The 16,849-nt window shown below is 57.7% G+C and overlaps 2 protein-coding genes across 2 annotated transcripts; both read right to left on the reverse strand.

Annotated features, from left to right (window-relative positions):
• Positions 1-146: 146 nt before the first annotated feature.
• Positions 147-6,816, reverse strand: AAAS (aladin WD repeat nucleoporin). The gene is made up of 16 exons (XM_037514839.2): positions 6,564-6,816; positions 5,843-5,970; positions 4,620-4,675; positions 4,202-4,293; positions 3,969-4,015; positions 3,609-3,707; positions 3,196-3,339; positions 2,218-2,338; positions 1,772-1,896; positions 1,593-1,653; positions 1,362-1,452; positions 1,068-1,161; positions 926-993; positions 716-797; positions 519-603; positions 147-394 (listed from the first exon to the last, which is right to left on the reverse strand). The coding sequence occupies exons 1-16, from the start codon at positions 6,684-6,686 to the stop codon at positions 173-175; spliced, it is 1,638 nt and encodes a 545-aa protein (XP_037370736.1). The 5' UTR covers positions 6,687-6,816; the 3' UTR covers positions 147-172.
• Positions 6,817-12,441: 5,625 nt separating this feature from the next.
• SP7 (Sp7 transcription factor) lies at positions 12,442-13,751 on the reverse strand. The gene has a single exon (XM_037514843.1). The coding sequence runs from the start codon at positions 13,734-13,736 to the stop codon at positions 12,495-12,497; it is 1,242 nt and encodes a 413-aa protein (XP_037370740.1). The 5' UTR covers positions 13,737-13,751; the 3' UTR covers positions 12,442-12,494.
• Positions 13,752-16,849: the final 3,098 nt, after the last annotated feature.

A 16,849-nucleotide genomic window follows, 5' to 3' on the forward strand; every position in this document is an offset into this window, starting at 1 on the left:
TTCCTAAGGTGAAATAATTTGGCCCAATTCACAAGTGGCTAAAAAGTGACAGTATCTTTACCCAAAGTACATGCCTCTTTTTACCCCCCTTTCTTCCCCACTATACCCCAGTGCAACTCCAGGAAAAAGTAAATCTGTTCATTAAATGGAAAACACAGAAGGGAATTTTTTATTATTGGAAGTGGGGGTGAGGGGAGTGGCACAGAGCAGGTCCTGGGAGAGGGTCCCAAGGGGCAGAAGTTGGTGATGTCTCAGTAAAGAGGGGCAGATCATGAGTGGAACCTCCACCCCCAGCTGGGGGCTCCTGGGTTCGGCCCAGCACTGGGCTAAAACGTGGAAACTGGGCATTGACAAAGTACAGTGGGATGTGGGCGATTCGTCCTGTGGACCAGCACTGCAGAGAGGCGAAAGTAAAGCCTATTGAGAGCCTGGGCCAGAGGAAGGCCACATAGCAGGGCCACGTGGCAGTCAGGGCACCTCACCCCACTCCCCAAACCCCAGCAACCTGGTCTACTCACCACACTGAGCAGAGCCCCTTTGTTGAAAGCAGGATGGAAAGTGATGAGCTGGGCCTGGGCTCCTGGCTCTCCCTGGATGATGCCACTAGGGAGAAAAGGTGAGTCAGCAGCGGGGGGCAGGAGGGGTGCAGCAGGATTGGGGTTTGGTGTGGGAAGGCTGGTGAGGAGCCCAGACCGAACGTCTACCCAGCACTTACCAAGGCAGTAGCTCAAATACAGGGCTGTTTCGAGTGCGGAAAAGGAGGATGACTGGTTTGCCATCCTGGACCCGTGGGTTTCCTGTAAGAATGGATGCGGGGAGAAGGAGGAACTCGAGGCAGATTCCAGGGCAGGGAGAAACTGCAGCCAGAGATGGGCACAGCTAGTGTGGGGGATGGCCGTGACCCGAGTCCTCCCTCCCCGCTCACCTTTCATGAGCACAGCCAGGCGCTCCCCACTTGGATCCCAGACCATGGAGTGAGCTTCTCCCCCAAGCCTGTGAGGAGACAGTGGGTTGGGAGGGCTCAGCGCGGTCCCACTCACCGCTCCCCCCTCACCCACTCTGCTCACCTCTCCTCTCCACTCGGGGTCTGTATTGTCGTCTCAGAGAGGTCTGCCACTATCGTTGCCGACTTCGCTCCTCCGACTCGCCCCTGCCCCTCACCTGGGGATGAAGGGAGAAGCGGTTCACACAGGCAGAGAACCTCCTGCTGACCCCTGCCGTGTCTCCGTCACAGCTCCAGTGCCTCTGCAGTCTCCCAAGCTCCTATACCTGCCTTACCTTTCAGAGTAGCATGTTCAGCGGGTTCCTGCCTCTGACTTCCCCCAGATACTCCGTAGCCAGAAGTGTTTCCCCAAACTCACCACAGCATTCTGGGAATGACAAGGAGTAAACCAGCGGCTCCCCCAGTACAGTGAAGAGTAACCGGTTTCCATCTGGGCTCCAGCAGCCTGTCTGGGGTCAGAAAGCAAAAGCCAAGGGTGTTCTGCGGGGGAATGCAGGGGGGAAAGACGTAGAAGACGAGGAGAGACAAGTTGGGGGGGATCCAGCGTCCACCTCTTCCGCACTTTCTGTGAGTCACAGCCTCCTCTTACCTGACAGCGCCCTGACAGAGTGGGCCACCTCTCACAAGTCCACATCTGGGCCTCCCAGACTCTACAGGGAAATCACAGCTTAGGGCCACTACATTCGAAAACTTGCACTTAACTTCCCTGTCAGTCCCAGGAGCCAAGGGCCTTCCTCTCGGCCCTCACTCTCCCCTCCCCCCACTCACCGAAAGACAGCTGAAGGCGTAGTAGCCAGGACTTTGCTGCCATCCGGGGACCAGAGCAGGTTGGTAACCCCACCTCCCCGGAACCAGGGGAGGGGAACACAGGTCTCTGTGGAGACATCCCACACCTGGGGAGTGGAAGCAGAAGAGAGACGGGAAACTCAAGCGTCCCTGTCTCCTCCCGGGGGCGGCCCTTCCCTGAGGCACGAGGACACAGAATGGGGAGAAAGTGGGAGAGCAGCTTAAAAACCGGAGTAAGTTTATATTTGTAATTACAGCGGGCAGAATTTTCGTCTAGATGATGCAGCTCCCTGCCTGGGTAAGACTGAACAGATAATTACCCCTCTCCTTCCCCCAGGATATTTTCCACCACCAGATGGTGGAGGAACGCGCGCTCCTCGAGCTGAGGGCTGGCTGAAGTGACAGCTAAGCGGGTAGGGACAACTCACCAGGATAGCGGCATCCACAGGTGAGGCTGAGAGCAGCCGCCCCCCACTGGGGGCCCAGGCCAGGCTGGTGACGGGCGTGTGCCCAGGGTGGGAGAGCACTTGGGCGCAGCCAGAGGAGGGCCTGCAGGGGAAACAGTGTGGTCAGAAAACTGTGATCTGGTTTCCTCACCTCCTCCTCCCGAAGCCTCTAAATCCCAACGCCCCCGGCCGAAGCTCCCCAGATTGGGGGAAATGAATAAGGATCCAAGGAAGGCTTGGATCCTATAGGCTCCAAGGAGACAAAATTTTGTGGCCCGTAAAACCAGAACGTGCTGAGCCAGAGAAAGGTCACATGCTCCATCCTAGACAACAGCCCCCTCCTCAGAAGCATCCACCGCAGAGCCTGGGACAATCTATGATATCCCCTCAAGGTGCCAATCTTTTTCCTGAGCTACCTACCACCCCTCCCGCCAGAAGCCAGCCTGTGCTCCAAAGCCCATCTTCCTGCCTTTCCTTGTCAGAGTCAGTGTCGCTCCTCTGAGTTCCCCACTCTGGTGAATCTTCTCCCCTCAAACAACTCTGGCCTGCACTCCAGTTCTTTTACACATACACACACACGAAAGGTGTAGAGTGGCTGAAAGAATTTCAAAGTCGGGGCCTCCCTGGTGGCCTAAGTCTTAAGGGCTTAAGTCTCAGCACTATCAAGCTCTTGGCAGTCACTGCAGCAAGACAAGTTAGATCCCTGGCCAGGGAGCAACCCACATGGCGCAGCAGACCTCTCCTGTCTCCCCGCTGCTCCCCTCAGCGGTGTATTTCAGTCAACCCACCTGTTCTGCTCCCTATTCTGTCTGTGGTGATTTTTCTCACCCCCCATACCTGTGGCCTACACCCCAATTCTTATATGCATCAATAAATAAAAATAAGTCTTTTATTAAAAAAATACCATGGGACAACGATGAAACAGATTACCACGTCAGAATCAGAGGTTGCTGGACTCACCGGGTAGACAAGGAGGTGGGGTCCAGGGTCCAGATGAGAATGCAGCTCTGACAGGCCACAGCCAAGACAGAGGCACTGAGGGGCTTCCAGGCCAGAGCTGCCACATTCCGCTGCAGCCGGTGCTTCAAGGAGGGGACTATAGTGCTGGGGTGAAAGGGCAGGGGCTGAGTCAAAGCAGGGCCGAGTGCGGTGCAGGAGGGAGAGGCCGACAAGCAAGCTTCGCCCAGGAGTACGGTGGCACGGAATAAAGGTTAGATCCGGAAAGAGGACACATGCAGCAGAGGAGCCTCCGGCCCCAGTTCTGGAAGAAGCCCTGTGGCCCAGGCCCAGGAACTGCAGGACTCCCCCGGGAACAAGGCTGAGAGGAAAGGGGAGCGCAACGCGTCCAAGCCCGCCCAGGTGGCTCCACACACCTGTTAGCGTTGTACACGCGGATCGAGTCGTCTAACAGCGCCACCGCGAACTTGTTGGTGTGGGGGTGCCACGCAAAGACCCGCAAGCAGCAGCTGGACCTGGCAGGAGCGAGCCTGAGGAAGCTAAACCCGCACCCACCCAAGCCCAGCCCGGATCCTTTCCCGTGAGCACAGGTTTGTTTTTTGGTTTTTTTTTTTTTTTTTTTTTACTTTTATTTCATTTCTCCTTAGGAGGTAAGAGAATGTGGGGAGCAGTCAGGAAAGGGGTGGGAGTAGTTACTGCCTTGACTTCTGTCTCCCCAAAACCAGTTCCAAGGTTAGGAACTTCATTCCCACAAAACCCCGGAGCTGAACACTCACCAGTTTGTGACCTGGGCAAATTCAGCAATCAGGTCTTCACTCCTGAGCTAAGAACAAAGCCAGCGGATGGAGGCGGCCCATGCGCGGAGGCCAGGGGGGCTTAGCCCGTGGGGGCGTTAGGCCATGCCCACCCCCTGCAGTCTGCCCACCCTGACCTCGGGGATAAGCAGTGGAAAGAAGGCAAAGGGTGGGGGCAGCAGTCAGGAAAGGAGAGGTGAGGAGGCCACACTTACAGACAGGTGGGGGAACAGGGACCCGTGGAGGGAGGCGGCCCACCGACAGAGAGCCAGGGCCCAGCTGGACGCCGTCTTCACCCACTCAAACACTGTGGGATTGAGGAAGCAGCTCTGGTTAAACCACTCACAGCCTCTCACTGGTGCCCTCTTGGGTGAGTGAAGAGTAAGGACAAGCGCTCCCCACATCTGCCTGCCCCACAAGTGCTCTAGATGCTTCACTCTGAACACCCACTCCGGAGCACTTGGCGGAGGTAGAGGGGAGAAGCGAAGATGGCACCAACCTAGACAACTGGTCAGGACAAATAGGGCTTAAGAGAAAGGGGCTGGGCCAGCAGGAAGTGGGATGGGTCAGGGAGAGTATGGAAGGGAGTTGCCCACCATAAAACTAGCAAAAACAGGAGGGAAAAATACTTACCCTCCTCCTCTGAGTTTGCAATTTCATTCAGCACCCCAAAAAGGCCCATATCACGCCTGATGAGGAGAGGAAGTTATGGGTCAGACTACTCTGAGCCCTTCCGTCTCCCCACTGTAAACTGCATTCACTCAATAAACATTAAAAATAAGAGCACTCCCACTTAATGACCGCTATGTGCTGTGGACTTTACATATTATCCTCTTATTGCATTACCACACTAATCTTCTGAAGAGCATTCTGCCCATTTTACCAATGAGGCCCCTGAAGCTCAGAGTTCTTTCAGCGCTTGGTGAGCAAGTGAAGCGGTCACGACTTACCATGAGACCATGAACACAAAGCCATGTAAGGATTTGAAAAAGAGAAAGAAACTGATCACACCGGCATTTTAGAAAGATCAGTCTGGTTGCTGAATAGAGGGGGACAAGAATGGTGAGGAGATGGGGTAAGTGGCTACCTCAGAATCTAGAAAAATGGCCGAAGTGGTCTGAACCACTGGACAGAGAAGAGTACAGACTGGAGAGAATGAGGAAGTAGAACGAATAGGATTTGAGGACTAATTAGACATTAGTAAGGGAAAGAGTAATAGCAAGAGAAACATCCAGGGCCTCCCTGGATGGCACAAGGCGTTAAGATGCAGCACTATGAAGCTATCAACAGCCTCTGCATCATGAGTTCGATCCCCTGCCAGGGAGCAACCCTGCATGGTGCAGCAGTCCCATTCTGCCTCGCCCACTGCTCCCCTCAGCAGTGTATTTCAGTCAGTCTGCCTGTTCTGTTCCCCACTCTGTCTCTGGTGAATCCTCTCACCCCCCCACACCACTGGCCTGTGCCCCAGATCTTGTATGCATAAATAAATCTTTTTTAAAAATGTGCCACAGCCTAGAACTGAATGCAGGCATTAAGGCTTCATTCTTACATATGAAAAGTGACTGACCTACTCACAAGATTATCCACTGTAATGTCATGCCTAGCCTTGCTGAGCTCCAGCTAGAGGCTGAGAAAGCAGTAATAAGATGAGTGGGGGCACAGGGGAAAAGGTTCACATAATCAAATCAGAAAGCAGGGTATCCTTAGCTCCACAGTAAGAACTGCTAATTTAACATGATGAATGATACATGGCTCTGAGCTAGAAAGAGATGGGCCGCCCTAGGCAGAAGGCTGGCAAACTCATTTTCTTCAGGATCTGTAGACCACAGCCCAGGATACCCTTTGCCTTGTCTCACCAAACGCTGATGCATCTCTTCCACACTTGCTCCCGGTGGTGGATGAAAGCAGTTCTTGTGCCATGGTCCAGCCTCCCAGGGGTCTTCAGAGGATCCTTGGTCAGGTTGAGGACTGGAAGATTGATCCACTATAGCCAAGAGGTGAGAAAGTGTGACACTCAATCTCTCCCCGGGATCCCCACTGCACGCCCTGCCATCCCCAGCCCTCCGAGCTCGGTGAAGGGCAAGAGGCTCCAGAGACCTGTTTTCCCATTTCCACAAACCGGCCTTGGCTGCCTTATCTGCAAAACTAGACTAAGACTCCACCGGGCCGCTGTGATTACCGCGTCCTAACACTGCTGCAGACCCTACGCAGGCCTTTCTCCCATAGCAAATGCTCAATAAACGTTAGTTTGCCTTTTCCTTTCCAGGAATGCCACGGGGAGAAAAAGCTCCAGGCTGTGCCTCAGCAGTTCTTGACACTCCCCAACTTTTCAGCACTCCTCCTGCACCCCCACACCCCCAGATTCACCCTCAACCCCCCATTCCCTCTGGTGGGCAGCACACCTTCGCACCCCTCACCCTCCAACCTCAGTCCCAAAACACACCCCGGACCTGTTCCCCCCGGGCCAGGCGGTTTCCAGTCAGCCGGCCTGGAGACCGCGCCCCGCCCCGGCCCGCACCCCGCTCCCCGAGGCGCGGCCCCCTCGCCGCGGGCGCCCCTCCCGCCTCGCCCGGCCACCTGGCCCCGGAAGTCGGGAGGCGGACTCTCGTAGCCGCTGCCGGTCACCAGCTCGTTATTGTGCTCGTAAAGGGTGACTTGGCCCCGAGGCGGCGGCGGCGGGAACAAGCCCAGGGTGCACATCCCGCCGGCCACAGGGCGTCCGGACCCGGCAGATCCGCGGGGCCGCGGCTCCGACGCGCAGTTCCCGGGCTACATTCGGACGCTACGGGAAGCCGCCCGGGACAAACGGCGTGAGACGCCCAACGGAAGTGAAGGCGAACCGGGAAGAAGGACGCATGCGCAGGCTCGGGACAGGCTTCCGGGGCGTCCTCGCGCGCCGCCTGGCGGCTGGAGGAGGAACAGCCTAGACACGTCCGCAGAGCCAACCCCCGGGTTGAGGGCCTGAGCGGGTTTTTTTTTGTTGTTTGTTTTTTTATCCCCTGCGAGACTGTTGTTTTTCCCAGCTCCGATTCCCCAGCAGTCTCTCTCTCTCTCTTGTCTGTTTCTCTTCTCCCGTTCTCGTCCCCTCCCCCCAGCAATTCCAAAATAAGCCACATTCAGGAAAGTACCTAATTAAACCCTCCCAAGACTGGATAGCCCAGAGGAAAATATAAACTATATCGCGGGCAGTGACTGGAACGCCTCTGAGAGTGTTATAGACAGGGAGAGGGGCAGCCCAAACCCCGCAAACTGCCATCCGCCGCATCAACACAAAACATATGACACTTTAATGGGAAGGAACTTTAATAAAAACTAGGAAACAATACAGGTAAGGCAAAGAGTCTAGTTTCTAAATGAAGCACCCAAAGTGACCCATCCCCTCGTGGGTAAAACTCCATCCATATGGGGTCGGCCCAGAGCAAGGCCCCAAAGCCTGCCACAAGTCTAAAACATCTTCCAGTGGGGACCCACAGAAAAGGGTCACAAACAACCGGACAAGCCCGGAAGGAAAAGAGCAAAATCAACATCCAGATAAAAGCTGCCATTGTCACCTCCCCACGGGTCTCACCCACATCTGTGTCACCCAGTCCACGACCAAAAGACAAGCGCAGTTTCTTCACGTGTCTCTAGGCTCCATGCGCCTCCTCCAGGTCTCCTGGCTCCATCCTGCTTCCTTCCTCAGTCTCTTCTGCAGCTTCTCCTCTTCCTGCTCAGCTCCACCCTCCCTTGGGTGGGGCAGGGAAACTCCCCCTTTCCTGGGGACCACCCTGTTACAAGAGGAGGAAAATAATCAGAGGAGAGACCCTGGGAGGGACTGTCCTGCACCCGCCGAATTTAAAGCCCACAGGCCCAGGTGTGGAAGGGAAAATGGGAACTATGACCTGGGCCTGCAACTTCCACTAAGCACTTGCTATGGCGAAGTGCTTGCATAACCTTCACAACATTACCCTGCAAGGGGAGTACTGTACAGAGCCTCGAGGAAAGTGAAACATGGAGATTAGACCTAGAAATACCAAAACTAGGCATTCTCACTTAAGAATACAAGTGAGATTGACCTTATTCTCGCTCCTCAGGATGAAACTAGAACTGGAAGAAAACGGGTCAGAGCTACTTTTCTTACTCTGCCCTGATTTTGGAAAAGTCACTGAATTCTCTGAACTTCATCTTCCTCATTTGCAGAGTGTTCTGATCATTTCATATGTTGATTCCCATACAAAATAATGGAAATGAAGTCACTATTAAATTGCAAAGTGTCAAACACATGACAGGGTGTTTGTTTTTAATCACAATTCCCTCACGAACTAGGTAATCTTGGGCATTGGTTAGTTCATTTAACAAATCAGGGCCTCCCTGGTGGTGCAAGGAGTTAAGTCTCAGCATTCTGAACCTATCAGCAGCCACTGCAGCACGAATTCCATCCCTGGCCAGGGAGCTACCAACATGGCGCAGCAGACCTCTCCTGCCTCACCCACTGCTCCCCTCAGCAGTGTATTTCAGTCAGTCTGCCTGTTCTGTTCCCCACTCTGTCTCTGGTGAATCCTCTCACACCCCACACCTCCAGACTACACCCCATCCCAGCTCTTGTGTGCATAAATTAAAAAAAAATAAATCTTTTTTAAAAAGTAGAAAGAAAAGTTCTCCCCTAGAGAGTTATCCCATGTCAGAAAACAAGGGGCTCCAGAAGGTGCCTCAGAAACTGCACTTCACCAAGAAAAGCCTCTAGTCTACTAGGTCTCAAATGTTAATGGACAAAGAATACACCCAAGGCTCTTGCTGAGCTGCAGATTCTGGGGTGTAGCGCTGAAGCTGTTATTTCCAACCCCTGCCCCCCACCCTGAGGTGATATGCACTGACCACACTTGGAGTAGCCCCTGTGTAATCTGCAAGATTAGTTCACTGTCACCCGGCAAGTCACGGAAAGCTTAAAGGCCTAACACAAAAGGGGAGGCAGTTTGGAGAAAGTGACTGAGAATAGTTTCTTGAGAAGGGGGAGCAGAGCAAGCTGAAGAGGGAGTTCTGGACTCTGACAGATTAATGGAAAGCACTGAGGACCCACCGAGGAAGTTTTTTTTTATTTGTACCTCAATCTTGACACCAATCGACCTCAGACACCCCCAAGAAAATACTATGACCTGGGCCTGCAACTTCCACCTCCCTTACCTGCCTCCTGATTTTCCGCCAACATATTGTGTTGTAATGATCAGTTAGGTGCCTGACGCTTACCCCTGTAATATGAACTGGAGGGGGCCCTCCCCGGTGGCGCAGCGGGTTAAACGCCGCCCTGTGAAGCTGTCCGCAGCCTCTGAAGCACCGGTTCGATCCCCGGCCGGCCAGGGAGCAACCCACATAGTGCAACAGACCTCACCTGTCTCGCCCGCTGCTCCCCTCACAGTGTATTTCGTCAGTCTGCCTGTTCTGCTCCCAGCTCTGTCTCTGTCTCTGGTGAATCCTCTCACCCTCCCGCGCCTCTGGCCTGTGCCCCAGCTCTTGTATAAATAAATAAATCTTTTAAAAAAAAATAGTAATATGAACTGGAGGAAAGGAGCCGTGCTGCGTGTATTCCTAATGCGCGCCTCGCTCCTCATATGGCTAATTTAGTGTTTGTTGAACGGTTTTCCCAATTTCCAGACTCGTGGGAGGCCCAAGCCCCGGCCTCGGCGCCCTCCCCGCTGGCCTCACTAGGGGGCGCGACGGCCCTGGCGACGCGGCGCCGCTGACCCTGCGCCCCGGGGTCTCCGCGCGCTCCGCGTCCCCCCCCCCGGGCCCTCCGTGGAGCCGGGGCGGGGCTCCGGGCAGCGCCCCGGCCGCGGCCCGCGACGCTCCAGCCCCCCGCGGGCGCCCCCTGGGAGGCGTCGCCGGAGCCCGCGGCCTGGAGCTCCGCCCCCGCCCCTCCTGGGCCGCCGAGCCCGGCGCCCGGCCCGGGGCCGGTAACCAGGCGCACATGGCGCGCCCGGCCCTGTTTGTCCTGGCAGCGCGCCGCCGCTATTTGAGGCGGTTTTTATCTCCCAGAACCCAGCAAAACCCCAAGCGGAGTCGAGGGAAGATGAAAGGGGCCGAGGGGCCGGCGGGGGGGCCGCCGGGCTGCGGCGGGCGGCCGCTGGCCCCGGCCGGGCGGGGCCGGGGGCGAGAGGGTCGGGTCCTGGGGGGTCCCGGGGAGCCGCTGGCGGGGAGGGGTGCGGCCGGGGGTCCCCTCGGGCCGCCGCCTGTCCCGGACGTCCCCCGCCCGCGGCCGGCTCCTCTTCCGCCGCGGCCGCCGGCCGCCGGAGCCGGCCTCGGAGCCGGGTTTCTTCAAAGCGCCTTTGAAGCCGCGCGCCGCCCGCGGGCAGGAGATTTCGCACCTGGGCGGGCGCGGCGGCCGGCGCGGGGGGGTCGTAACCGGAGCCCCCCGGCCCGCCTCGCCCCCCTCCAGCGCCGCGCCGGGCCGGCCGGCGAACGAGGGGCGCCGCCCGCGGTCGGGCCCGGGCCGGGGGGAGCGGCCTGCGCGCCCCCTCGGCCCAGCGGGGGAGCCCCAGGGGCGGGGGCCGCACAAAGCCTGATTGTGGCTCGGGGACGCCGCCACAGAGTGGCTTTTGTTCCCGCGCTCGCTCGGCGGCGGGCACCGCTGATTGCAGGCCCGGGGCGGGGGGCGGGGGGCGGGCCAGGCGGGGTCCTCCCGCCGGGGGCCGCGCCGGGCCGACCCGGAGCCGTCGTCTGCGCCGTGGCCGGCCGCGGGGCGGGCGCCCGAGCCGGCCCCTGGCCGGGCCTGAGGTGGACAGAGCCGGGAAGGAACCTCCCTGCCCTCCCGGCGCAGCAGGCGCCCCTGGGCGGTCCAGTGCGCGCTGGCGCGGGCCCCGTGTGCCGGTGGGCGCCGTGGAGCACCCAGGGCCAGGCCCCTGGTCGCCGAGGAAAAATCGTGTGTCCACCCCTCTCGCTCACCCGGCCTCTTCCCCTTTTCTCACCAGGACACATTTTAAAATCGAACTTTTTATTTATTAAATTAAAAAAAGAAGACTCCATGAGGACATGATCCCTTCCCTTCCACGATTTTACCCTGTCCCCAAGCTCCAGCGGCTTTAACCCTTTGACCTGGGGCCCTGAGGAAGGAGATAGAAAAGGAGGATCCAGAGTCACCGGAAAGGCATTCAAAGGCACGAAGCGGCTTTAAAAGTCACTGGAGGTGGAGTTGGGAGCATCAGAAGACCCAGGTTGGGAGCACACCCCCCAATCAGCTTGGGGACCTCTGTCCTCCTAGCTATATAAATTCTTCTTTCTCATGGCTTCTAGGCACCGGGCCTAGTACAGTGCCTTGCACAGAGTAGGCACCAATAAATACTTGATTTATTAGAATCTGATCCCAGAGAAAGCCTTCCCCCACCTATTCTTCAGGAGGGGCACCGCCAAACCAATGTCCTCCTGTGAGGTGGGCTTCCCCAAAGAGCATGTCTAAAATGGCAGCTGCACTCTCTCCATAACCATAGCAACAAGGGATTAGCCTGATGGGGTCATGGTATCAGGGGACGGGGGTGGAGGAACCTGCTCTGGGGCCAAGGGAGCTGGGGTATAGTCCGGTGCTCCCTTCCATAGGACTTGAGGTTTCACAGCTTCTGACTGGGACTGGGAATATTAGGGATCCCCTAAGTGGGAGATACCCAATCAACTCTTGAACAGAGATCTAGCTAGCCAACCCTATTAGGAGAGATCCATTAAAAGAGACACCCCATTAATGGAGACCCTGATGATAGAAATTCTATTAACAAGATCTCCACTGACGCTTTCTGTACAGAGATGCGTTTGGCTAAAATTCCATAGCAAAAATGGACCACCTTCCTCCCAGCTCCTTCTACCTGACCTGTCATCATAACTTACATAAATAGAATTACTATTATTACTATTCATTTCTCTTGGAACATAGGGGTTAAATATACAGGCGTGGGGGCAGCCTCCCTGACCCTGGGGTCATCCCGTCTTTGGGATCAGATCCCCATCAGTCTGCCCCCCTCCGGGCACCCTACTCCCTGCCAGGTCACTAAACCCCAAGTCCCCTAACTCTGGTTCCTAATGAAGAGGCCACCAGGGGGCAATAAATTATCATCATCATCTGTAAAAGGAAGAAGGCTCTGAAGCATGGAAAGCAGTGGAATAAGAAGTTGGGGAGCTGGAGCCTGGAAGCCGAGGGGTAGTGGTGAATAAGCTTGGGAGGCAGAAAGGAAGCACATCAGGGAGTTAGTGGAAAGAGAGTTGGTCTGGCGAAGGAGAGAAGCTGTGAGCAGGGGGAGGGGAGCTGAGGAAGCCGGGGTGCGGAAATCAGGCACAGGTGAGGCTTGAGATGAGTCTGCTGAGCGGGCTCGCGGCAGGCGCAGGTGAGCAGAGGAGACATGCGGGGAGAAACCCAGGCCCAGGATGCCCAGGTGGGAGAGAGAACCCCGGAGGGCAGCATGCATGGGGCAAAGGGAGTGAGGGGCAAGCAGTGGTCCACGGAGTCTGAGAGGCTGGGGAGGCAACCCTGGGGCTAGAGACCTTCCACCCAGCTCAGATCTCCAGCAGGTTGCTCTGCTCTGGGCTGCCTCCAGGGGCTTTCTCTGGGGGTGCTGGTGAGGCCGAAGGTCGGGGTGTCTGACTGGCCTCCTCTTCCCCTGCGCTGCGGCCCTCCCCCAGCTCCTTGGGGCCGCTGGGAGGGGGGCCTGGGCCTGGCTCTCCGTGGGTGCGTTGGTGCTTGCTCAGGTGGTCACTTCGGGTAAAGCGCTTGGAGCAGAGCAGGCAGGTGAACTTCTTCTCCCTGGTGTGAGTGCGCACGTGGCGCTCCAGCTCGTCAGAACGGGTGAACCTCTTGCCGCAGAAGAGCCAGTTGCAGACGAAGGGCCTCTCCCCTGTGTGCCAGCGCAGGTGGGCCTTCAGGTGGGAGGCCTTGCCGTACACCTTGCCACAGCCAGGGATGTGGCAGCTGTGGATGGGCTTCTTGCGCAGCCCGGCTGCTGCCGCCCCCAGGCGCTCTAGCTCCTGGCAGTTGGGGCAGTCGCAGGAAGAGCGCCCGGCTCCACTGCCCCCGTAGGCATTGCTGCCCCCTGTGCCTGCGCCCCGAGGGGGCTTGGCTCCACCACTCCCCTCCAGCTGCCCACTGTTGCCCACTGCCTTGGGTTTATAGACGTCTTGGGGCAAGACATGCTGGGGCCCTGGTTGCAGGAGGTGGGGAGCTGGGTAGGGAGCTGGATTAAGGGGGGCAAAGTCAGAGGGGTAGGTGGGCAGCTGAGGGTTCAGTGGAGGCTGAGCAGGGCTGGTGGGCAGTGTCCCTTGCAGCCCATCTCCCTGGCCCTGCCCACCACCGAGCCAGTTGCCCCCAGGATGCATGTCCCACCAAGGAGTAGGAGCGTTGCCTGGGCCCGGTGAGATGCCTGCATGGATGCCTGCCTTGTACCAGGAGCCGTAGGGGTGTGCCATGTCCAGAGAGGTGTAGACACTGGGCAGGCAGTCAGAAGAACTGTGCCCCTTCGGCACTAGCAACCCAGGATCCTGCGTGCCCGTGGGCCCAGGGAAGGAGTGGGAGAAGGGAGGGTAGTCATTGGCATAGCCCGCTGTGGGTGCTGGGGGGCTGCCTGCAGGTGAGAGGAGCCCATTGGTGCTTGCAAAAGGGGCTGGGTAGGCATCCCCCATGGTTTTGGGGGCTGAAAGTTCACTGCCCACAGAGTATGGCTTCTTTGTGCCTGCTTTGCCCAGTGTCGCTGAGTCCCGCAGAGGGCTGGAGCCACCAAATTTGCTGCACGCTGCTGTCAGCATAGCCAGGGGACTGGAGCCATAGTGCGCCTCCTCCTGTGGAGAGAAGGAGGCCGCTTAGGGAGAGCAGCGCAGAACAAAGGCCAGGCTCTAAGACTGAGACCTGAAGACCAGTACAAAGGGGTCAGGGAAGAGTTGACAGGGAATTAGAGGTAAGAGGGGCCAGTGAGGCTGGGGGGCGAGGAGGGCGTCAGGGCAGAGCTCAGATGGAGTCCTGGAAGGACAGCCCCAAGACTGCAGTCTAACACCCCAATCCAGGAAGCAGTTGCTGGGGGGGTGGGTGCAAGGGCCTGGAGAAAGAGAAAACACTTTAATAGTTAAGAGAGATGCTGGGCCAGAGGCAGTCCTGGGTGAGATGAGAATCAGGGATCCTCACCCCTGGAAGTGGCTTCAGACCTGAGGCCACAGTCAGGGATGCGGAGAGGGCCGGTGGGGCTCAGAGAGCAGCATGGGGAGAAGGCAAAGTATCAGGGGATTGTAGTTACCCCCATTCCAGATAGTCCCAGCTTTCACTTCCTATCTGTGCTCTGGCTCCTGACCAAGGCAGTCGCCCGGTCTCCCTGGGGCTGTGTCCTGTGTCCCTGGTAAGGAATCTCTTGGCAGGGACCCTAGGCTGGGAGCAAGAGAAGTGATGCGAAGACACTGAGACATTGAGAAGGAATAGGGCTGCCCCAAGCCAGGGCTGTGGCCGAGGCAAAAGTGCCTTTCAAGAGGGCAGTGGGCCCCTCCTGCTTTGTGGAGCCAGCTGGGACCCTTTTGGGAGGATGGGAAGAGCCCAAGGTCCTTATGCCCCTTAGGGCAGGGAATTAGGGTTGCCAAAACCCCAGCTCACAGCCACACTCCTCCATGCCCCAGTGTCCCCCGACAGGCACTCCACAAGCTGGTCTCACCCTTCTCTCACATCTCAGTGAATGAAGGGGCTGGGCCATGGGGGTCTTCAGAAAGCCAGAGTGCCCTTAATACCCAATTGTGCTACTCCATGGCAGCCTCAGGGCCTCCCAGGAGGAGATGCCACCCAGAATCCCTGACTGGCACCCATTACCGAGCCTCCCACCACAAAAGATGCCCTCAAAGGCGGATCCTGAACAGTTCCTTGACTGGGGCCCTCCAAAGCCCCAGTACCTGGTGACTTCCAGGTAAAGCTGAAAAAGAACCCCAGACTGCAGGGTCCCCAGGCCTTCCTGGCAGCGGCCAGCATGTGGTATGTGTGGGTGTCACCAAGCCTGGAGCGAGGTCTGGGATCTTAAGATGGCAGGGAAGGGTGTATAGGATCACCGCTGCCGCGCCGCACCCCAAGAGCAAAGCTACAGCTCCCTGTTGACCTCATGGATGCCCAAATTTGAGCCACCAAAGGCCTCCAATTCTTCCCAGCCAGGGTTTCCTTGGAGCCTGTGACTTCCAAGCAGAGGGAGCACGAGGGCAGGGCGGCTGGCGGGGCAGGCCAAGGCCCTGCAGAAGGCGGTGGCAGAAATGTGCTGTTTGAAGGTAAGAGGCAGAGACCCGGACAAGGGATGCAAAGGCCCTCACGAAGAGGGAGGCGTTGACACAAAAGCCCCAAGGATGGAGAAAAGGGGAACAGAGAGGTGAAACTGGCATTGAGGGGCAAAAATGGGCAGGGAGCAGAAAGGTCAAAGACAAAAGGCAGGAGAGAGGAGAGGAGAATAAACAAAGGGAAGTGATGGGAAGAGCCGGGGCCAGGGAAAGAGGAGGGAGGAACTAGAAACGGGGGAGGAGGAAAGCAGATTTCCCACCTAGGAGAAAACCCCTGCGGTGCTGGGCCTCAGAAAACCCCCAGACCAGGCCGCTCCTCCCTCTTTCTCCCCCTGACCGCCCCTCCCCCTCTGCCCAGCCCTGCCCGGCTCCGTTGGTTTCCCTGCGGTTGGTTTATTTTTAAAAAACGCCGACGCCGTCCCCCCCGCCAGGCCCTCACACTGTGGCCACAGGGGCCTCAGCCAAGCCCAGGGACCCCACCCAGCTGTGGGGAGGAAGGGAGGGGTGAAGGAAGGCAGGCAGCCCCAGGCCAGCCGCGACCCCGGCCCCAGGGAGAGTGGCCCCCGGGTCAGAGGGCCAGGAGGGGCAGCAGAGCACTCGGGCTCACCGGGCCAAGAGCTGGGCACCTGGCTGAGTTCCACCAGGGCCTTCGTTTCCTTCTGCCGCTGCCTGCCCGCTGGCCTGAGAGCTGGGGAGCGGGTCCTGGAAAGGGGTTATTATGGGCCCAGCGCTTGAGCAAATGCATTGCTCTCCTAGGGTCCCGGAGTCCCACCTGACAGCTGTTTCCCTCCTACCTGTGCCCCACCAGCCATGAACACAAAACAAAGAGATTGTAAGCCCTTCAGGGAGTTCTCTGGAGAAAGCACTGCATGAGGAGCTGCCCCAGCTCCTTCCCCGAGATGTGCAGCCAGGCCTGGAGAGCTCTTTCCAGGGCCCTGGAGGTGCTGGGGCCTCCCCTGGAAATGTCACCACACATCCGAGCGCTGACTGCCCCTGCCCCCAGCACCAAAGTCCCGGTTTCCAGTTCTCATTTTTTTTCAGCCTCTTTCCAAATTGTTTGGTTCTCCCAATTGTCTGTTCCCGCTCCTCCCTCCTTCCTGCTCCCCGCTCATTCTCCCAGGTGAGCCTCCCAGGGGCTACTTTCCTCTCTGAACCCCCAAGTTCTTCTGAAGAGGTCATCCATGCTAGGTGAGGGATTCTTGGTGGTGATGGTGGGTCCGGGCGAGGCCCAGATTGGGGTCCATGCCCAAAAAACAGGTAAAAGAGATGGAGAGACTGGTATGCTTTTGTGTTGGGGCATCGCCAGTTTACAGGAGTGAGGAGACAGGAAAGCCCAGTTTCCATGATATACTAGTCTTGCCATGTGCCACCCCAATCTGTGCTTTTCCAGCAGGCTTCTGGGTGAGCCCCTCCCTCAGGCACCAGTGCCACGCTGGCAACTCTGGCATGATGCCCAAGCCCACTGACATGGTCCCTTGTCCTGCGTGGACCTAGGATTTCCATGCACCTTATTCTTCCAGTGTCCGCAGGACCAACAACAGTGGTTTGATGACAGCCCAGCAGAGAGTCTATTGGGGAAAAGCAGGGGTGAGCATTCTGCCCTCGTTGCAGTGGAGGGCACAGCA

The sequence above is a fragment of the Talpa occidentalis genome, unplaced genomic scaffold (genome assembly GCF_014898055.3).
Source record: "Talpa occidentalis isolate TD23 unplaced genomic scaffold, MPIMG_talOcc4v2.1 talOcc4.16, whole genome shotgun sequence".
In the NCBI taxonomy this organism is placed as follows: Eukaryota; Metazoa; Chordata; class Mammalia; order Eulipotyphla; family Talpidae; genus Talpa; species Talpa occidentalis.

Bases quoted from the DNA above. Each gene is read 5' to 3' on its own strand.
- AAAS (XM_037514839.2), bottom strand. From the start codon at position 6,686: ATGTGCACCCTGGGCTTGTTCCCGCCGCCGCCGCCTCGGGGCCAAGTC. The intron at 4,294-4,619 runs GTAAGTATTTTT...TCAATCCCACAG, and splicing joins TGCAAACTCAGAGGAGGAGG to TGTTTGAGTGGGTGAAGACG. The intron at 395-518 runs GTGAGTAGACCA...GCCTCTCTGCAG, and splicing joins AAGGGGCTCTGCTCAGTGTG to TGCTGGTCCACAGGACGAAT.
- SP7 (XM_037514843.1), bottom strand. From the start codon at position 13,736: ATGCTGACAGCAGCGTGCAGCAAATTTGGTGGCTCCAGCCCTCTGCGG.